The sequence below is a fragment of the Salmo salar genome, chromosome 08, assembly GCF_965601325.2.
Source record: "Salmo salar chromosome 08, fSalSal1, whole genome shotgun sequence".
Classification (NCBI taxonomy): Eukaryota; Metazoa; Chordata; class Actinopteri; order Salmoniformes; family Salmonidae; genus Salmo; species Salmo salar.
This window is the reverse complement of record NC_138298.1, coordinates 33604282-33627528: the sequence shown is the minus strand read 5'-3', so window position 1 is coordinate 33627528 and position 23247 is coordinate 33604282. Positions and strand designations below refer to the sequence as shown.

At 44.6% G+C, this 23247-nt stretch overlaps 1 protein-coding gene across 1 annotated transcript in view; it reads left to right on the top strand.

Moving 5' to 3' along the window:
- The window catches only part of LOC106592807 (high affinity choline transporter 1), a 36534-nt gene that overhangs the window by 6417 nt on the left and 6870 nt on the right, over window positions 1-23247 (top strand). The window contains exons 2-7 of the mRNA XM_045716284.2: window positions 9211-9446; window positions 10461-10574; window positions 17088-17243; window positions 20277-20425; window positions 21205-21348; window positions 23084-23237. Of these exons, the coding sequence (XP_045572240.1) occupies window positions 9260-9446; window positions 10461-10574; window positions 17088-17243; window positions 20277-20425; window positions 21205-21348; window positions 23084-23237 (904 nt within the window). The 5' untranslated portion in view covers window positions 9211-9259. The remainder of the gene's footprint in view (window positions 1-9210; window positions 9447-10460; window positions 10575-17087; window positions 17244-20276; window positions 20426-21204; window positions 21349-23083; window positions 23238-23247) is intronic.

Here is a 23247-nt window from a genome sequence, read left to right as displayed (position 1 = left end):
TGAAGGGGAGGAGACATATTAAAGAATGATTTTTAAGCCTAGAGACAATTGAGACATGGATTGTATATGTCATTCAGAGGGTTAATGGGCAAGACAAAATATTTAAGTGCCTTTGAACAGGATATGGTAAATGGTGCCAGACACACCGGTTTGTGTCAAGAACTGCAATGCTGCTGGATTTTCACACTCAACAGTTTCCTGTGTGTTTCAAGAATGATCCACCACCCAAAGGACATCCTTTGGGGTATAGAGGTATAGGAGTATAGAGGTATAGAGGTATAGAGGTATAGGGGTATAGAGGTATAGGAGTATAGGGGTATAGAGGTATAGAGGTATAGGGGTATAGAGGTATAGAGGTATAGGGGTATAGAGGTATAGGGGTATAGGAGTATAGAGGTATAGAGGTATAGAGGTATAGGGGTATAGAGGTATAGAGGTATAGAAGTATAGGGGTATAGAGGTATAGAGGTATAGGGGTATAGAGGTATAGGGTATAGAGGTATAGGGGTATAGGAGTATAGGGGTATAGGGGTATAAAGGTATAGAGGTATAGGGGTATAGAGGTATAGAGGTTCCTCCTGCAGGCAGAGGAGGGTCGTTAGTGATTGGAGCCACCTGGGCTCAGGGTATTTAAACTGCTTCACTAACCACTCTCTCTCTCTCTCTCTCTCTCTGCTCCTCCAGGTATGATCCTGTTTTGTTTGTTCCTTTGTAGTTTTACATAGTTTCCACTCAGTCATATTCACACACACAGATTCATGCATCCCTGCACTTTACATTCACCCTACATTATGACATTTCCACACCTCATTCCTTTTTCTTTGTTTAAAGTTAATAGTTTTTGGTTTATAATAAAGAACCTTTTTGATTGGCCTATACCTGTAGTTCGTGTCCCCTCATTTTTGCCACAGGCTATGAGCCGGCCTGTGACAATGGGGATAGAGGTATAGGAGTATAGAGGTATAGAGGTATAGAGGTATAGGGGTATATGGGGATAGAGGTATAGGAGTATAGAGGTATAGGGGTATAAAGGTATAGGGGTATAAAGGTACATGGGTATAGGGGTATAGGGGTATATGGGGATAGAGGTATAGGGGGATAGAGGTATAGGAGTATAGAGGTATAGGGGTATAAAGGTATAGGGGTATAAATGTACAGGGGTACAGGGTTATAGGGGTATATGGGGATAGAGGTATAGGGGGATAGAGGTATAGGAGTATAGAGGTATAGGAGTATAAAGGTATAGGGGTATAAAGGTACAGGGGTACAGGGGTATAGGGGTATGGGGTATAGAGGTATGGGGTATAGAGGTATAGGGGCCCCAGGAGTGGTGTGTGTAGTGATAGAAGTATAGAGGTATACTCTGTGTGTGTGTGTGTGTACCCTCCCCCTCTCCTTATCTTATCCAGCTGATAGCTCAGAACCAATGAACACACACCTGCCTTCACATTCATCATAATGACATATTATCAGCAGTCCTAGTTAATGACTCAGCTAATGATCTGGAGGTCATTGTGATGACTGTACCTCCCTCCCTCCCTCCATCCCCTCCTCCTTTACCTCCCTCCCTCCATCAAATCAAATCAAATCAAATGTATTTATATAGCCCTTCGTACATCAGCTGATATCTCAAAGTGCTGTACAGAAACCCAGCCTAAAACCCCAAACAGCAAGCAATGCATGTGAAAGAAGCACGATGGCTAGGAAAAACTCCCTAGGAAAAACTCCCTAGAAAGGCCAAAACCTAGGAAGAAACCTAGAGAGGAACCAGGCTATGAGGGGTGGCCAGTCCTCTTCTGGCTGTGCCGGGTGGATATTATAACAGAACATGGTCAAGATGTTAAAATGTTCATAAATGACCAGCATGGTCAAATAATAATAATCATAGTAGTTGTCGAGGGTCCAACAGGCACGTCCGGTGAACAGGTCAGGGTTCCATAGCCGCAGGCAGAACAGTTGAAACTGGAGCAGCAGCACGGCCAGGTGGACTGGGGACAGCAAGGAGTCATCATGCCAGGTAGTCCTGAGGCATGGTCCTAGGGCTCAGGTCCTCCGAGAGAAAGAAAGAAAGAAAGAAAGAGAGAAGAGAGAATTAGAGAGAGCATATTTAAATTCACACAGGACACCGGATAAGACAAGAGAAATACTCCAGATGTAACAGACTGACCCCAGCCCCCCAACACATAAACTACTGCAGCATAAATACTGGAGGCTGAGACAGAAGGGATCAGAAGACACTGTGGCCCCATCCGATGATACCCCCGGACAGGGCCAAACAGGCAGGATATAACCCCACCCACTTTGCCAAAGCACAGCCCCCACACCACTAGAGGGATGTCTCCAACCACCAATTTACCGTCCTAAGACAAGGCCGAGTATAGCCCACATCATACAGATTGTGGTATGTAGTTTGACTCCAAGACTCACTACTCAAGTGGTTGTTGTACTGTATCTCAACAGCTAGCTAGCTAATGTGTTTTAGGGTGAACAAAACTAGATTAAACTCCCTGTGTGTACTTTAGCTGTATATTGAGAACAAAACTAGATTAAACTCCCTGTGTGTACTTTAGCTGTGTATTGAGAACAAAACTAGATTAAACTCCCTGTGTGTACTTTAGCTGTGTATTGAGAACAAAACTAGATTAAACTCCCTGTGTGTACTTTAGCTGTGTATTGAGAACAAAGCTAGATTAAAATCCATGTGTGTACTTTAGCTGTGTATTGATAACAAAGCTAGATTAAACTCCCTGTGTGTACTTTAGGTGTGTATTGAGTATGCAGTGTGAAGAGACACTTGACTTTATTCAACAGAGAGAGAGAGAGTGAGGGGGGGGGGGGCAGAGAGAGAGAAAGAGAGAGGGAGAGAAAGAGAGAGAGAGATAAAGGGAGGGAGTGAAAAGGAGAGCGAGAGAGAAAAGGGGAAGAGTATTATCCACCCCTCATCTCCCCTGCAGTCCCAGTATTATCCACCCCTCATCTCCCCTACAGTCCCAGTATTATCCACCCCTCATCTCCCCTACAGTCCCAGTATTATCCACCCCTCATCTCCCCTACAGTCCCAGTATTATCCACCCCTCATCGCCCCTACAGTCCCAGTATTATCCACCCCTCATCTCCCCTACAGTCCCAGTATTATCCACCCCTCATCTCCCCTACAGTCCCAGTATTATCCACCCCTCATCTCCCCTACAGTCCCAGTATTATCCACCCCTCATCTCCCCTACAGTCCCAGTATTATCCACCCCTCATCTCCCCTACAGTCCCAGTATTATCCACCCCTCATCTCCCCTACAGTCCCAGTATTATCCACCCCTCATCTCCCCTACAGTCCCAGTATTATCCACCCCTCATCTCCCCTACAGTCCCAGTATTATCCACCCCTCATCTCCCCTACAGTCCCAGTATTATCCACCCCTCATCTCCCCTACAGTCCCAGTATTATCCACCCCTCATCTCCCCTACAGTCCCAGTATTATCCACCCCTCATCTCCCCTACAGTCCCAGTATTATCCACCCCTCATCTCCCCTACAGTCCCAGTATTATCCACCCCTCATCTCCCCTACAGTCCCAGTATTATCCACCCCTCATCTCCCCTACAGTCCCAGTATTATCCACCCCTCATCTCCCCTACAGTCCCAGTATTATCCACCCCTCATCTCCCCTACAGTCCCAGTATTATCCACCCCTCATCTCCCCTACAGTCCCAGTATTATCCACCCCTCATCTCCCCTACAGTCCCAGTATTATCCACCCCTCATCTCCCCTACAGTCCCAGTATTATCCACCCCTCATCTCCCCTACAGTCCCAGTATTATCCACCCCTCATCTCCCCTACAGTCCCAGTATTATCCACCCCTCATCTCCCCTACAGTCCCAGTATTATCCACCCCTCATCTCCCCTACAGTCCCAGTATTATCCACCCCTCATCTCCCCTACAGTCCCAGTATTATCCACCCCTCATCTCCCCTACAGTCCCAGTATTATCCACCCCTCATCTCCCCTACAGTCCCAGTATTATCCACCCCTCATCTCCCCTACAGTCCCAGTATTATCCACCCCTCATCTCCCCTACAGTCCCAGTATTATCCACCCCTCATCTCCCCTACAGTCCCAGTATTATCCACCCCTCATCTCCCCTACAGTCCCAGTATTATCCACCCCTCATCTCCCCTACAGTCCCAGTATTATCCACCCCTCATCTCCCCTACAGTCCCAGTATTATCCACCCCTCATCTCCCCTACAGTCCCAGTATTATCCACCCCTCATCTCCCCTACAGTCCCAGTATTATCCACCCCTCATCTCCCCTACAGTCCCAGTATTATCCACCCCTCATCTCCCCTACAGTCCCAGTATTATCCACCCCTCATCTCACCTACAGTCCCAGTATTATCCACCCCTCATCTCTCCTACAGTCCCAGTATTATCCACCCCTCATCTCCCCTACAGTCCCAGTATTATCCACCCCTCATCTCCCCTACAGTCCCAGTATTATCCACCCCTCATCTCTCCTACAGTCCCAGTATTATCCACCCCTCATCTCCCCTACAGTCCCAGTATTATCCACCCCTCATCTCCCCTACAGTCCCAGTATTATCCACCCCTCATCTCCCCTACAGTCCCAGTATTATCCACCCCTCATCTCCCCTACAGTCCCAGTATTATCCACCCCTCATCTCCCCTACAGTCCCAGTATTATCCACCCCTCATCTCCCCTACAGTCCCAGTATTATCCACCCCTCATCTCCCCTACAGTCCCAGTATTATCCAACCCTAAAGCTACAATACAAAATCAATATCCCACAGACAAAAGGTGGGAAAAGGCTGCCTAATATGATCCCCAATCAGAGACAACGATAGGCAGCTGCCTCTGATTGGGAACCATACCAGGCCAACATAGAAATACAAAAAACTAGAGTACCCACCCTAGTCACACCCTGACCTAACTAAAATAGAGAATAAAAAGGCTCTCTAAGGTCAGGGCGTGACAATAACCTACAACATGACACAACCTACAACATGACCACCTACATCAGGACATAACCTACATAGGGGGCCAGCAGGCCAAATTCAGCCCACGGGTGATTTTATTTTGCACTCCAAGTAATTTTAGTTTTTTTTTTGTTGTTGTTGTTGCACATAAACAAGTGTAAAATCACCAGGTTATCAGCTCAAAGTGATTGTAATGTAGGAAATCTGTTCCCAAGTGTTCCCACACATACTGCAAATAGAGAGACACGTCATCGTATCTCAATGTAATCAAGGTTTGAAATTATTATGTTTTTGTCAAGTATTATATCTGTTTGGGGTTGTTGCGGTCAGTTTGCAGTGGACACGTTTTTTATAATTATGGTCCCGTGGCTGAATGTAATTGGGGACCACTGACCTACATAGCCAATGCAACTTCTTCATTGTCCATCAACCAGGCTGTCATGTCATTGACAAGCCATACCAGTAGTAACAATAGCAGACAGAGACGATGGTAAAGTTATCTCAACATTTAGCCGAAGAAGTGGCTAAGCTAGCTTTAACCGAGCAAAACCGTTTCAGCCTGTCAATTGCTAATGTAGGGGTTGTGACTGTATTCATTCTCACCTGGGCAGCGTCGTACCCATAGGTTTCTATGGTGGGAGCAAGAGCACAGTGAAAACCCACCCTCACCTATAGAGGGTGCTGTTGTGACTACTGTAGACCATTGCAAAACAGTGTTTTTAACCAGATATTTCGATGTATAAAAATGATGTATATATTCCTTCCTTTTTTTAACGTTTTTAAATGTTGTTGGATGAGGGTGGTCGTCCTTTGTTACACAGTCCGCCCAACCTGTTCTTTGACCAATGTAACTCTTCTCTTGGACAGCCACAATACATTCCTATCTATACATACAGTAGACTACATGTCTATGCTCACCTGACAAAGGATGGGGTAGGTTCCTCTCCTCCTTCCCTTCCACAACACGTATAGACTTCTACACACCTGACAATACATCTCTATGTATACACACAGTCTCTATAGGCCTCCATACACCTCTATGTGTACACAGTCTCTATAGACCTCTATACACCTCTATGTATACACACAGTCTCTATAGACCTCTATACACCTCTATGTATACACACAGTCTCTATAGACCCCTATACACCTCTATGTATACACACAGTCTCTATAGATCTCTACACATACATCTCTATGTATACACACAGCCTCTATAGACCTCTATACACCTCTATGTATACACACAGTCTCTATAGACCTCTATACACCTCTATGTACACACACAGTCTCCATAGATCTCTACACATACATCTCTATGTATACACACAGTCTCTATAGACCTCTATACACCTCTATGTCTACACACAGTCTCTATAGACCTCTATGTACACACACAGTCTCTATAGATCTCTACACATACATCTCTATGTACACACACAGTCTCTATAGACCTCTATACACCTCCATGTATACACACGGTCTCTATAGACCTCTATACACCTCTATGTATACACACAGTCTCTATAGACCTCTATACACCTCTATGTATACACACAGTCTCTATAGACCCCTATACACCTCTATGTACACACACAGTCTCTATAGACCTCTATACACCCCTATGTACACACACAGTCTCTATAGACCTCTATACACCCCTATGTACACACACAGTCTCTATAGACCTCTACACCTGACAATACATCTCTATTTATACACATGGTCTCTATAGGCCTCCATACACCTCTATGTATACACAGTCTATATAGACCTCTACACACCTGACAATACATCTCTATGTACACACACAGTCTCTATAGACCTCTATACACCTCTATGTATACACACAGTCTCTATAGACCTCTATACACACATCTCTATGTATACACACAGTCTCTATAGACCTCTATACACCTCTATGTACACACACAGTCTCTATAGACCTCTATGCACCTCTATGTATACACACAGTCTGTATAGACCTCTACACACACAGTACACACTGTTCTTCCCTTCATCTCTCTTAGACAACACCAATACCAGTCTAACACCGACAGGCCTCTATACACACCAATACACTTCTACCTTAACCTGAACACCACAACAGGCCTCTATATACACCAATACACTTCTACCTTAACCTGAACACCACAACAGGCCTCTATATACACCAATACACTTCTACCTTAACCTGAACACCACAACAGGCCTCTATATACACCAATACACTTCTACCTTAACCTGAACACCACAACAGGCCTCTATACACCAATATACTTCCACCTGCCTCCAGTTAAATCCTCCATGATCAACCACTCACCATAAAACACTATGTACATGGCAACAAGTCTTTGCTCACTTCCCGAGGTTTCGGTCCGTAAACCTTGGGGGCCTCGTCCCTGAAGAAGAGGGGGCCGGCGGACATTTGTCAACGATGCTCAGCGCCGCCGGGTGAGACCCCGCCCACCTCTCCCCCACTCCCTCCTTCACGCCCCCCCACTCCCTCCTTCACACCCCCCCTCCATGACCAGTCAGAGTCTGACTTCAGAGTAAATAGCTTTTTTATTTTCGTTCTTCCTAAATCCTTTTTTTCTTTATCTCTACTTCTTATCCTCCTTGTCCCTTCATCATCTGATCATTGACTGGCTACCCCTGTTGTTGAGTTCCTTGTTTATTTATTAGTTGTTTGTTTATGTGTAATTCAGCTTGACAGTATGCACGTGGTGAATGTTCCTCAGCGATCAATTATGTTGTCATGTGGTTCTGTTAAGATGTCAGTTCTATTTGTGCAACCCCCCCTCTGCTTACCCTCCCTCAGCCCCATCCCAAACCCCCTCTGCTTATCCTCCCTCAACCCCATTCCAACCCCCCCTCTGCTTACCCTCCCTCAGCTCCATCCCAACCCCCCCTCTGCTTATCCTCCCTCAGCCCCATCCCAACCCCCCCTCTGCTTATCCTCCCTCAGCCCCATCCCAACCCCCCCTCTGCTTACCCTCCCTCAGCCCCATCCCAAACCCCCTCTGCTTATCCTCCCTCAACCCCATTCCAACCCCCCCTCTGCTTACCCTCCCTCAGCTCCATCCCAACCCCCCTCTGCTTACCCTCCCTCAGCTCCATCCCAACCCCCCCTCTGCTTATCCTCCCTCAGCCCCATCCCAACCCCCCCTCTGCTTACCCTCCCTCAGCCCATCCCAACCCCCCCTCTGCTTATCCTCCCTCAGCCCCATCCCAACCCCCCTCTGCTTACCCTCCCTCAGCTCCATCCCAACCCCCCCTCTGCTTATCCTCCCTCAGCCCCATCCCAACCCCCCCTCTGCTTATCCTCCCTCAGCCCCATCCCAATCCCCCCTCTGCTTACCCTCCCTCAGCCCCATCCCAACCCCCCCTCTGCTTACCCTCCCTCAGCCCCATCCCAATCCCCCCTCTGCTTACCCTCCCTCAGCCCCATCCCAACCCCCCCTCTGCTTACCCTCCCTCAGCTCCATCCCAACCCCCCCTCTGCTTACCCTCCCTCAGCTCCATCCCAACCCCCCCTCTGCTTACCCTCCCTCAGCTCCATCCCAACCCCCCTCTGCTTACCCTCCCTCAGCCCCATCCCAACCCCCCCCTCTGCTTACCTTCCCTCAGCCCCATCCCAACCCCCCCTCTGCTTATCCTCCCTCAGCCCCATCCCAACGCACACCTGTTTTACAGTCATGAGTTTATTGAAAGTGTTCCTACAGTATATCTATGTATCTATATGTATATTCTGTACTTTTCCTTTCTTTCTTTGATCCTGTCTTCTCTGCTGTTTGAATGGTAGTGTACAGCAGTCATGGCCAACTCAGGGTTGGGCTCAATTCCATTTAAACTACAGTCAATTCAGGAAGTACACAGAAATTCCATTTAAACTACAGTCAATTCAGGAAGTACACTGAAATTACATTTAAACTACAGTCAATTCAGGAAGTACACTGAAATTCCAATTCCAATTATCTTCAATACTTTTCAACTGGGAATATTTGGAATTGACTGGAATTGGAATGGAATTGACCCCAACCCTGTCCAGGCCAACCATCCTTCTGGAGAGCTAGGGATCCTGCAGAGGCTGCAGTAGAGAGGAGGGTTGGCCAAGCCTGCTGTACATTTACTGTAGGTACATCTCCCAATGCATGAAACCTTCGTCTTTCTTTGTCCTTTTCTCCTTGTTTACGGATCTCTCTCTCTCTCTCTAGTTGAACAGTCATTTTCTTCGGGGAGAAGAGGAAGGAGAACAAGGTTAAGATGTCTCTGAACGTTCCGGGCCTGATCGTCATGGCGATCTTCTACTTGCTGATCCTAGGCACGGGGATCTGGGCCTCGATGCGCTCCAAGAAGGTGGAGAGGAAGTGTACCGGGTCGGACGGGATGGAGATCACGCTGCTTGCCGGACGCAACATCAACCTGTTGGTGGGGATCTTCACTCTGACTGGTAAGCATCCAATTAGATTGGGTCTTGTAGAGACCATGCCCAATCAGAGTGGGGTTTACTGTTACCCATAAACCTGACAAGTTTCAAGATTCTTCAACATACTGGTCGGAATCTTCACACTGATTGGTGAGATGGAGGGAGGGAGGGAGGGAGGGAGATTCCAGCATAGAAATAGAAAAGACATCAGGGATCAGTTTATTCTGAGAGTTTACACAAATATCAACAACCAATGAGTCAACTGCATATCTGTTCACTAACACTAGGGGAAGTGTTGAATATCAGATGTCTTTCGACTGCATATCTGTTCACTAACACTAGGGGAAGTGTTGAATATCAGATGTCTTTCGACTGCATATCTGTTCACTAACACTAGGGGAAGTGTTGAATATCAGATGTCTTTCGACTGCATATCTGTTCACTAACACTAGGGGAAGTGTTGAATATCAGATGTCTTTCGACTGCATATCTGTTCACTAACACTAGGGGAAGTGTTGAATATCAGATGTCTTTCGACTGCATATCTGTTCACTAACACTAGGGGAAGTGTTGAATATCAGATGTCTTTCGACTGCATATCTGTTCACTAACACTAGGGGAAGTGTTGAATATCAGATGTCTTTCGACTGCATATCTGTTCACTAACACTAGGGGAAGTGTTGAATATCAGATGTCTTTCGACTGCATATCTGTTCACTAACACTAGGGGAAGTGTTGAATATCAGATGTCTTTCGACTGCATGCCTACTGGACGCCACTAAACATCTCTTAACATGTTACTGACAGCTTGTTGATAGTTATTTGAGCGTCTACAGTGGGACTCTCAGAAGGAGGTGTTACTGTATTGGTATTTATTGGCCCATGTGTATGTGTTCCTCTCTGTTAACATCTCTCTTTCTCTTTCTCTCTCTCTCTCTCTCTCTCCCTCCCTCCCCCCTCTCTCTCTCCCTCTCTCCCCCTCCTTTTCACTCTCTTCCCTCTTCTCTCTCACTCTCTTTCTCCCTCTCCTCCCTACAGCTACGTGGGTTGGAGGAGGGTTTATCCTGGGTATAGCAGAGGCTGTCTACAACCCCACCCTGGGTCTGGTCTGGGCTCTGATGCCAGTTCCCTACGTACTCACCTTCTTCCTGGGTGAGTCATATGACCTCTAACCCCACGGTCTGACCCCAGTACTAATAGCTGATATGAGCTGTATGTACGGAATAGGGGGCCAATTTTAGACGTACCTTCACCTCATCTGCTCTAGCACTAACTCTTCTGTTACCCAGTAACACAGATAAACACACCTGTGTGCTATGAGGTCATCTGGAAATGTGCATGAAACAGGATATGCATTATGAAACAGTATAGTGAGGTACTAAAGCTAAGAAATGTTCTCTACCCTACTGAACAGAACCATTGGGTGCATCCTAAATGGAACCCTATTCCATAGTGTAACGGCCCTGGGTTTATAAGCGCGGATATCGACTCGGCCGCTCGAGCATGCTTTTGGGGTACAGTCGAAAGCGCGCTGGACTTCGGGCTAGAAGGTCGAGGGTTCAAGACCTGCTCCCTGCTGTTTCATTACATTGGTGTCGAGACCTGCTCCCTGCTGTTTCATTTGTCACAGGCCGGCTCATAGCCTGTGGCAAAAATGAGAGGACATCAACAACCAGTATAGGCCAATTCAAAAAGTTTATTATAAAACAAAACTATTAATTCTAAACAAAGAAAAAGGAATGAGGTGTGGAAATGTCATAATGTAGGGTGTATGAAGGGTGCATGGATGCGTGAATATGTGTGTGTAAACATGACTGAGTGGAAACTATGTAAAACTACAAAGGAACAAACAAAACAGGATCATACCTGGAGGAGCAGGGAGAGAGAGAGCAAACGAAGCGAGAGAGAGGTTAGTGGAGCAGTTTGTTAAATACCCTGATCCCAGGTGGCTCCAATCACTAACGACCCTCCTCTGCCTGCAGGAGGAACCGCCCCTGCACTGCAGAGGAGGAGCCGTGACACATTACATTGGTGTCGAGACCTGCTCCCTGCTGTTTCATTACAATATATAGTGCACTACTTTTGACCAAGCCTTATTGGCCCCTGGTCAAAAGTAGTGCACTATATATTTCATAGGGCCCTGGTCAAAAGTAGTGCACTATATATAGGGAATAGGGCTCTGGTCAACAGTACTACACTATATAGGGAAGAGGGCCCTGGTCAACAGTAGTGCCCTATATATGGAATAGTGCCCTGGTCAACAGTAGTGCACTATATAGGGAATAGGGCCCTGGTCAACAGTAGTACACTATATAGGGAATAGGGCCATGTTGGACAGGATCATGGTTATGCCACCATGAAGGTCAAACCACAACACGTATTACATCCATAGCTACACTGAATGGACAAAACATTAAGAACACCTTACTAATATTGAGTTGCACCCCCACCTTTTGCCCTCAGAACAGACTAAATTTGTCGGAAACATGGACTCTACAAGGTGTTGAAAGAGTTCCACAGGGATGCTGGCCCATGTTGACTCCAATGCTTCCCACAGTTGTGTTAAGTTGGCTGGATGTCTTTTGGGTGGTGGACCATTCTTGATACACACAAGAAACTGTTAAGCATTAAAAACCCAGCAGTGTTGCAGTTCTTGACACACTCAAACCGGTGCGCCTGGCACCTACTACCAAACCCCATTCAAAGGCACTTAAATATTGTTCCTTGCCCATTCAACCTCTGAATGGCACACATACACAATCCATGTCTCAATTGTCTCAAGGCTTAAAAATCCTTCTTTAACATGTCTCCTCCCCTTCATCTACACTGATTGAAGTGGATTTAACAAGTGACATCAATTAGGATCATAGTTTTCACCTGGATTCACCTGGTCAGTCTGTCATGGAAATAGCAGCTGTTTATAATGTTTTGTAAACTCTGGTGTGGGAAAAAATGTCATTTAATAGTTTCTTATGGTCTCAGTAACATTACCATGTCTTCTTATGGTCTCAGTAACATTACCATGTCTTCTTATGGTCTCAGTAACATTACCATGTCTTCTTATGGTCTCGGTAACATTACCATGTCTTCTTATGGTCTCGGTAACATTACCATGTCTTCTTATGGTCTCGGTAACATTACCATGTCTTCTTATGGTCTCGGTAACATTACCATGTCTTCTTATGGTCTCGGTAACATTACCATGTCTTCTTATGGTCTCGGTAACATTACCATGTCTTCTTATGGTCTCGGTAACATTACCATGTCTTCTTATGGTCTCGGTAACATTACCATGTCTTCTTATGGTCTCAGTAACATTACCATGTCTTCTTATGGTCTCAGTAACATTACCATGTCTTCTTATGGTCTCAGCCCGTCCAGGCCGGACATTACCATGTCTTCTTATGGTCTCGGACCCGTCCAGGCCAGCATTACCATGTCTTCTTATGGTCTCAGTAACATTACCATGTCTTCTTATGGTCTCAGTAACATTACCATGTCTTCTTATGGTCTCAGTAACATTACCATGTCTTCTAATGGTCTCAGTAATGACCAATAGCAGGTGCTATCATGTTAGGTTGTTAGGTAATGACCAACAGCAGGTGCTATCAGGGTAAATTGTTAGGTAATGACCTGACTGGCTATCAGGTTAGGTTGTTAGATTATGACCAATAGCAGGTGCTATCACATTAGGTTGTTAGATAATGACCAATAGCAGGTGCTATCACATTAGGTTGTTAGGTAATGACCAACAGCGGGTGCTATCAGGTTAGGTTGTTAGATAATGACCAATAGCAGGTGCTATCATGTTAGGTTGTTAGGTAATGACCAATAGCAGGTGCTATCATGTTAGGTTGTTAGGTAATGACCAATAGCAGGTACTATCATGTTAGGTTGTTAGGTAATGACCAACAGCAGGTGCTATCATGTTAGGTTGTTAGGTAATGACCAACAGCAGGTGCTATCAGGTTAGATTGTTAGGTAATGACCAACAGCAGGTGCTATCAGGTTAGATTGTTAGGTAGTGACCAGCCTGCTTCCCTAATATCACCGTATTCCCTACATAGTGCACTACTTTTGACCAAGACCTATCAGGACGCTATAGGGCTCTGGTCAAAAGTAGTGCACTATGTAGTGGATAGAGTGCCATTTGGGGCGCACCCTCTGTCAGTGTGTCGTCAGTCTGTCAGTGTGTCGTCAGTCAGTCAGTGTGTCGTCAGTCAGTCAGTGTGTCGTCAGTCAGTCAGTGTGTCGTCAGTCAGTCAGTGTGTCGTCAGTCAGTCAGTGTGTCGTCAGTCAGTCAGTGTGTCGTCAGTCAGTCAGTGTGTCATCAGTCAGTCAGTGTGTCATCAGTCAGTCAGTGTGTCGTCAGTCAGTCAATGTGTCGTCAGTCATCCCCCGGGGCGACCCAGACAGCGTGGAGAACTCGACGTAGCCCTCTGAACTCACAGGGGCACCAGACTCCCCAATAACTCATCACAAATCAGGGTCCACTCCGCCCCTCCAGAAGAATCCAACTGTCAATGTGGGTGGTAAAAACAAGAAGAATTTGTTCTTAAATAACCTGCCTGCTAATATAAAAAGGTATTATAAAGGTAATATTGTAACGGTCGTCGTAGGAAGTGGACCAAGGCGCAGCGGATTGAGTGCTCATTATAACTTTATTTAGAACACTTACCAAACAAAACAAGAAAACGAATGGACGACCAACAGTAATGCAGGCTACACACAGCTATGCACAACAACCTCCCACCACATAAAACAAACACCCCCCTGCCACGTCCTGACCAAACTACAATAACAAATAGCCCCTTTACTGGTCAGAACGTGACAAATATAAATACTAAATAAAGGTAATATAAAGGTAATATAAATATTAAATAAATGTAATATAAAGGTAATATAAAGATTAAATAAAGGTAATATGAAGGTAATAAAGATATTATAAAGGTAATATTGTCACGCTTGTTTGTAGAAACAGACCAAGGCGCAGCGTGAGTATCGTTCCACATCTTTATTATTATGTGAAACTTAGCAAGACAAACAATAAACTATAAACAAACAGCAAACCGTGACGACAGAGGTGCAACATGCACTAACTCAAAATAATCTCCCACAAACACAGGTGGGAAAAACAACTACTTAAATATGATCCCCAATTAAAGACAACGGGAATCATACATAAACCCCAACATAGAAAAAAGAAACTAGAACACAACATAGAAATAAATAAACTAGATAAACCCCCCAGTCACGCCCTGACCAACTCTACCATAGAAAATAAGAGCTCTCTATGGTCAGGACGTGACAAATATAAAGATTAAATAAATGTAATAAAGGTAATATAAAGGTAATATAAGGATTAAATAAAGGTAATATAAAAGGTAATATAAAGATTAAATAAATGTAATATAAAGGTAATATAAAGATTAAATAAATGTAATAAAGATAATATAAAGATACTATAAAGATTAAATAAATGTAATATAAAGGTAATATAAAGATTAAATAAATGTAATATAAAGGTAATTTAAAGATTAAATAAAAGTAATATAAAGGAAATTTAAAGATTAAATACATGTAATATAAAGGTTAAATTAAGGTAATATAAATGTAATATAAAGGTTAAATTAAGGTAATATAAAGGTAATATAAAGATTAAATAAATGTAATATAAAGGTTAAATTAAGGTAATATAAATGTAATATAAAGGTTAAATTAAGGTAATATAAATGTAATATAAAGGTTAAATTAAGGTAATATAAATGTAATATAAATATTAAATAAAGATAAAATAAAGGTAATAAAAAGGTAATATAAATGTAATATAAATGTAAAATAAAGATTAAATAAAGGTAATGTAAATGTTCAATAAGTAATGCTGTACGTAAGGTACCTTCAAGAGTTTCCTCACCAAATAGCACCCTATTCCCCTATGGGCCCTGGTCAAACTACACCCTATTCCCCAATCGGCCCTGGTCAAACTACACCCCATTCCCCTATGGCCCTGGTCAAACTACACCCTATTCCCCAATCGGCCCTGGTCAAACTACACCCCATTCCCCTATGGCCCTGGTCAAACTACAAAGGGAATAGGGTGCCATTTGGAACGTGACCTATGTGTAACTGGATCGCTGGAGCCGAATGCTCCCTACTGGGCTGTAAGTGTCCTCCACACACACGCACACGCACCTCCACATGCACACGCACCTCCACATGCACATCCACATGCACACGCACACACACATCCACACACACATCCACATGCAAACGCACACGCACACACGCGAATGAAACAGCTGTCTTGCTCGTAACCGACAAAAGAACACAGTCGTAAAGCAAGAGGGAAATGATTTGTCACAGTTATGGGGTGAGCGGTGGGGGGCAAGGGTTTATGTGTTTGTGTGTGTATGTGTGTGTATGTGTGTGTTTGTGTGTGTTTGTGTGTGTATGTGTGTGTATGTGTGTGTTTAGCATTTTGTCAAACGTAGCTTTGATTGGAAATCAGGAAATGTAACATGATCCCCTTGGCGTTGTTTTTGATCCATTGTTTGTCCGGCGCTCGGCTGGCAATAACAAAACAGAAAAAGGTGTTGTGTTATCAGAGGTCAACACCTGTTTGTTGTAAGTTTCCTATGTTTTATTATCCCCCCTTCCTCCGCCTCCTCTCTCCCCGCCATACCCCTCTTCCTATCCATCCCCCTCTTCTTCTCCCCCCCCTCCATCCCCCTCTTCCTCTCTCTCTCCCCTCGATCACCCTCGATCCCCCTCTTCCTCTTTCCCCCTCCATCCCCCTCTTCCTCTCTCTGCCCCCTCCACCTCTCTCCCCCCCATCTCTCTCCCGTCCATCCCCCTCATCTCTCTCCACCCCCCATCTCTCTCCCCCCCTCCATCTCTCTCCCCCCTCATTACTCTCTCTCCTCCCTCCATCCCCTTCTCTCTCTCTCGCTCTCTCCCCCTCCATCCCCCCTCCCACTCCCCTCCTCTCCCCCCTCCTCTCTGTCCTCCTTCCATCCCCCCCTCCTCCTCCTCCTCTCTCTCTTCCCCTCTTCCCCCTCTCTCTTTCCCCCTCCATCTCTCCTTCCTCTCTCTCCCCCTCCATCCCCCTCTCTCTCTCCCCCTCCATCCCCCTTCTCTCTCTCTCTCCCCCTCCTCTCTCTCCCCCTCCATCCCCCCTTCTCTCTCCCCCCTGCATCCCCCCTTCCTCTCTCTCCCCCCTCCATCCCCCTTCCTCTCTCTCCCCCTCCATCCCCCTCTTCCTCTCTCCCCCCTCCATCCCCCTCTTCCTCTCCCCCCTCCACTCTCTCTCTCCCCCCTCCATCCCCCCTCCTCTCTCTCTCCCCCCTCCTCTCTCTCCTCTCTCCCCCTCCACCCCCCTCTTCCTCTTTCTCCTCTCTTTCCCCCCCTCCATCCCGCCTCCTCTCTCTCCCCCCTCCATCCCCCCTACTCTCTCTCTCTCTCTCCCCCCTCCATCCTCCTCTCTCTCTCTCCCCCCTCCACTCTCTCCCCCCTTCATCCTCATCCTCCTCTCTCTCCCCCCTTCATCCCCATCCTCCTCATCTCTCCCCCCTCCATCCCCCTCTCTCTCTCACCTCTATCCTCCTCCTCTCTCTCCCCCCTTCATCCCCCTACTCCTCTCTCTCTTTTCTCTCTTTTCTGATGCAGGTGGTTTTTTCTTCGCCAAACCAATGAGGGAAAACAAGTACGTGACAATGATGGATCCGTTCCAGATAAAGTATGGCAACGTCCTGAGCAGCCTGCTCATCTTCCCAGCGCTCATTGCAGACGTCCTGTGGGTCGCTAGGACGCTGGTCAGCCTAGGTAACCAACTGATTCAATGTTTTATTGTGGCCCTAGAATGACCAACTGATACAATGTTTGAATGTTGCCTAGGTAACTAACTGATACAATGTTTTAATGTTGCCTACGTAACCAACTGGTCCTGCAGTACAGTATGTTCTCCAACCCTCAACACACACACAGAGACCCCTAGTTCTCATTCCACCAGAGAATTAAATCGTTAATCAGGATAGGAGTAGGATTTAGACCTAAGTGCTTCAGATACTTTGCTTTTTATTTTATCTTCCTCATCCTCAAAGTCTTATTACCCAAATATTTTACTCTAGCCTCCAATCCATCCACCCTTTCTTGGCCTAGTGAGCTCCACTCCCCTCAAACACTGCTGTCTCTACAGTACCAGGCTGAGTTGTAAAGAGGATCTGTCAATTGTAGTGGTTACATCCCGTACCTCAAGACTGCTTCTGAAAATAAACAGGAATCTGTAAAATACTGGTGACCGAACTCACACACACACACACACACACACACAACATCTCTGAAGAGGCTAAAGAAAATATAAAAACCTCGACATCAGAGGTCAAACATTCAAATATATGGGGTGAAGTTCAAGTCAAAGGTCAAGTGTAGAGGTCAAAAGGTCACAGGCAGGCTGAAAAACCTACTAGTCAGCGATGTGGCGATCTGACACTTTTCTGTTTAAGGACGTAGGTGCGTCTTGGCCAGGCGGGCGGGGCGGGGCCGAGCTGGGCTGACCCTGGCCCTGATTGGAGAGAGGTAGACCTGGATTTACTCATGTTTATCTGCTTATTGATTGAATGATTATTTTCTCTATTTATCAGAATTTTTATTTTTTATTTATGCATTATTATTATTATTTGATATTTTTTAGTTCCTTAGTTCTTAATAGTTATGATGTAACCTGATGATGATGATGAATCTTCGAGTGAGAGAAGGAACTCAGAGACTCAGTAGGCTTCTTCCGATATGAGCCGTTTTGCTTTGTTCGGTTTAAAAATATATATTTTGACAGGGCTGTTGCTTGACCATTGCTCTTTCGTTGTTTCAAGGTTTGAAACAGACCCTGCCCTGCATAGGTCGAGGCTAGAACCCATTGTTGACCTAAACTGAAAAAAATGCTATGATTATATGGACATCAATGGACAGACAGTATATACAGTTGAAGTCGGAAGTTTACATACACTTAGGTTGGAGTCATTAAAACTAGTTTTTCAACCACTCCACAAGTTTCTTGTTAACAAACTATAGTTTTGGCAAGTCAGTTAGGACATCTACTTTGTGAATGACAAGTAATTTTTCCAAAAATTGTTTACAGACAGATTATTTCACTTAAAATTCACTGTATCACAATTCCAGTGGGTAAGAAGTCAACATACACTAAGTTGACTGCGCCTTTAAACAGCTTGGAAAATTCCAGAAAATTATGTCATGGCTTTAGAAGCTTCTGATAGGCTAATTGACATAATTTGAGTATATTGGAGGTGTACCAGTGGATGTATTTCAAGGCCTACCTTCAAACTCAGTGCCTCTTTGCTTGACATCATGGAAAAATCTAAAGAAATCAGCCAAGACCTCAGGAAAAAAAATTGTAGACCTCCAGAAGTCTGGTTCATCCTTGGGAGCAATTTCCAAATGCCTGAAGGTACCACGTTCATCTGTACAAACAATGGTACACAAGTATAAACACCATGGGACCACGCAGCCGTCATACCGCTCAGGAAGGAGGCGTGTTCTGTCTCCTAGAGATGAACGTACTTTGGTGCCAAAAGTGCAAATCAATCCCAGAACATCAGCAAAGGACCTTGTGAAGATGCTGGAAGAAATGGGTACAAAAGTATCTATATCCACAGTAAAACGAGTCCTATATCGACATAACCTGAAAGGCCGCTCAGCAAGGACTGCTCCAAAACCGCCATAAAAAAAGCCAGACTACGGTTTGCAACTGCACATGGGGGCAAATATCATACTTTTTGGAGAAATGTCCTCTGGTCTGATGAAACTGTTTGGCCATAATGACCATCGTTATGTTTGGAGGAAAAAGCGGGAGGCTTGCAAGCCGAAGAACACCATCCCAACTGTGAAGCACGGGGGTGGCAGCATCATGTTATGGGGGTGCTTTGCTGCAGGAGGGACTGGTGCACTTCACAAAATAGACAGCATAATGAGGAAGGAAAGTTATGTGGATATATTGAAGAAAATCTCAAGACATCAGTCGGGAAGTTAAATCTTGGTTGCAAATGGGTCTTCCAAATGGACAATGACCCCAAGCATACTTCCAAAGTTGTGGCAAAATGGCTTAAGGACAACAAAGTCAAGGTATTGGAGTTGCCATCACAAAGCCCTCAGCAAGGAGGCCTACAAACCTGACTCAGTTACACCAGCTCTGTCAGGGGGAATGGGCCAAAATTCACCCAACTTATTGTGGGAAGCTTGTGGAAGACTCCCCGAAACGTTTGACCCAAGTTAAACAATTTAAAGGCAATGCTGCCAAATACTAATTGAATGCATGTAAACTTCTGACCCACTGGGAATGTGATGAAAGAAATAAAAGCTGAAATAAATAATTTTCTCTATTATTCTGACATTTCACATTCTTAAAATAAAGTGGTGATCCTAACTGACCTAAGACAGGGAGTTTTTACTAGGATTAAATGTCAGGAATTGTGAAAAACTGAGTATAAATGTATTTGGCTAAGGTGTATGTAAACTTCCGACTTCAACTGTATGTATATAAAAAAAGTTACATTTATAATATGTACTGTTAGTAGTATATAGCAATAGAAAAGGATTATACTGTACTTGACCAGGCTCACCACTGTTTCTAGGATATTACCTTAGTATTTGCAGTACACAAAGTAGCCATAAGTTATAACCAGCATTTAGTTTCCAGAAGGAGAAGCAGAGTGGTTCAGCTATACAGCAGTAGGTTATCAGCTAATCACTGATAACGGTCTGTGAACATTTTATTATTGATGATGCTCAGTGTTCTGAGTGTTCCATAGCTCAGTGTTCTGTTGCCCTCCCTGTGTGCTACAGGTGGCACTATGAGTGTGATTCTGGACCTGCCCTATGTCTACTCCATCTGTATCAGCTCTGTGGTGGCCATCATCTACACTCTACTGGGAGGACTCTACTCTGTCGCCTACACCGACGTAATCCAGCTCATCCTCATCTTCCTCAGTCTGGTGAGTGGAGTGGCGGCAGCCTTTTTGAATCCAATCCAACTTTATTTAAAGAATATTTAAACCTGATGATCAGTCATAGCCATTCGAATCGAATCCAACTTTATTTGAAAGGAAATGCCAATATACTTAAAAGGCCCAGTGCATTCAAATCGAGATTTTCTTGTGTTGTGTATATATTTTAATATATATTTCCACACTAGGTTGGAAAAATACTGTGAAATTGTGAAAATTATGATAATGCCATTTTAGTGTAAGAGCCGCCTGAAATTTCTGCTAGTTGTTCTAGGATGGAGTTTTTGCCTGCCTGGTGACATCACCAAGCGGTAAATGAGTTAAAAGACCAATAAGAAAGAGTTCCAGACCTCTCTGACAATAACAGACCACTCCCAGACAGTCCTAGATACATTCTTTGTTAATTGCTCTTTGTTAAGAAGTGATTACTGGTTGTTTTCTGACCATTCTAATTGAAAACAATTACAGTAAAGTACTTCATTATTTGATATTGAGATAAGATAAGGTCATTGGACCTTTAACAATGTGTATTTGTCAGCTTTCCACTGTAGGTTGGAGGACATGTATTTTGGGGAGTGCAGTGAAAACAAATGGGAGCTACTTAACGTGAAATGTTCTGGAAGTAAAATACTCACTGATCCTCATGTTGTTGTCACAGTGGATCTGTTATGATGACCAACCCTAACTCCTCCCCCTCTCCTCCCTTCCCCTCCCCTTGCTTCACCTCTCCCCTCCCTTCACCTCTCCCCTCACCTCTCCTCTCACAGTGGATCTGTGTACCATTTATGATGACAAACCCTAACTCCATGGACATCACTCTGACCGCATTCAATGAGACGTTCCAGGCCCCCTGGGTCGGCAAGCTGGAGCTTAGAGACGCGGGGAAGTGGATTGACGACTTCATGGTTCTGGTGAGTGACCGAAAACACACAGACGCACGCACAGATGTAGGTACACACACACACACACAAGTATCATAGGTACACACACTAACTTGCGGCTGCCGTCGATGTTGATGATGACACTGCTCCCAATTGTGGTTATTGATGAGGGTTGCGTTTGTGCCATTGCATGTGGCTGTGCAGGCCAATGCGAGACCCACATGGTTTGCCACATGAGGGGCAGGTGAATTCTCCACCAGAGAGCCCCTGGTATAGCCGTGCATGCCATTCCATTCTCCTCTCTGGGAGCCTTTGGCTCCGTCTTTGTGCCTTTTCACTGCTGCGCTGTGTTGTCTTTAACTTGACCTTTATCTACCTCTTCTCCCTCTCAGAAAAAACCTCAAAACTAATTTACCTTTCCCCTTTTCCTTTCTTTTAGCATTTCTTTCCCTTTTTCAGACATTCTTGATATCGCACAGGGTCTGTTTTTATCCTCTTTGTACCCAGAGAAGATCTCTATCTTTCTGCTGTACTTCAAATCATGTTGCCAGCTTACAGATGTCCCTGACTGTCCTTAATAACTCTACAAATAATGATGTATGTGTTTAATGTAGATTATCACATCAGATGTGTTTTCAAATCCATGTAAAGAAATACCATTGGAGTAACAATCAAGTGTCATAACCGAAACCAATCAAATTGTTTCGATTGTGACCATTTTAGTTTTGATAATTGAAACTTATTTTGGACTTTAAATTAATCCCCATAGCTAAGATATGACTAGCAGCTATATTTTGGACTGATATACATCCCCAACAAACATATTTTTAGTCACAAATGTTCTTTGAAATGTTGGCAGACTCACCATGTGGCCGTGATGCAGAGGAGTGCATTCTCATTTCCTGATTACAATTGTAGGGGTGTGGCTAATTAAGGCGCATTCATTCTCCAGTGTTTTAATGTGTATGTGTCGGTAGTGTCATCAAAACTGGGAACAACATTCAGATCAGCATGTTTCCATTTAATAATAGAACAACTCAAGATGTTCTATTGAAGTTCTAGTGTTAAAGAATTACAAAAATCATTATTTGTTTTATTGTCAAACAAGAATTTTAGGAGCCAGGGTGGGAGACCGCCATCTCTCAATATAAATACGTACAGTAAATAAACAGTGGTTTTGCACTATATTAATTCAACAATATGTCTGTTATTGCCTTGGAATGGACTAGAATATGTCATGATGTAAAGAAATGTCCTAAATGTTTTTTTTTTTTGTAAATAGTTGTATTTTCTTACTGAGGACAGCAATTTGAACCACATCTGTAGAATGACCCATATATTTGTGAAGCATTTTAAAACTGATGTTTCTCAGCCTCATTCTCCTGATAAGTGTTGATTGTTCCATAGAATTACAACGAATAGAATAGAACAGTTTACCTGTCAAATTGCCATGGTCAGAGCTTCCAAGCCCATTCTACTCATTCTAATTCTATGGGTTGTTGTCTCCCTTTGAGGTTTTAGACTTCTGGCCTATCAGCCGTTTTCCTGGTGTCCCACCTCATTAAAAGGATATATTCACCATATTCTCTAAATGACAAAACAGACACCTTGATGAAGGCGTAGGACAATACACATTAGTGTAATTTAATAATGGCCTATCCCATTCATTAAAGGCTTTTTAAAATGTCAAACCCACACGAGTGGCTGGACGTGGATTTGTTAATGTCACTTAGCACCTGTTAGTGATGAGATGTTGTGTTCTCAGGCTCTGGGAGGCCTGGCCTATCAGGCTTTCTACCAGAGGATCCTGTCAGCGTCGTCCTACACCCAGGCTCAGGTCACCTGCTTCGCCTCCTCAGCTTTCTGCCTGGTGCTGGGCATCCCGTCTGTCTTGGTGGGGGCTGTCGCTGCATCCACAGGTAACACACA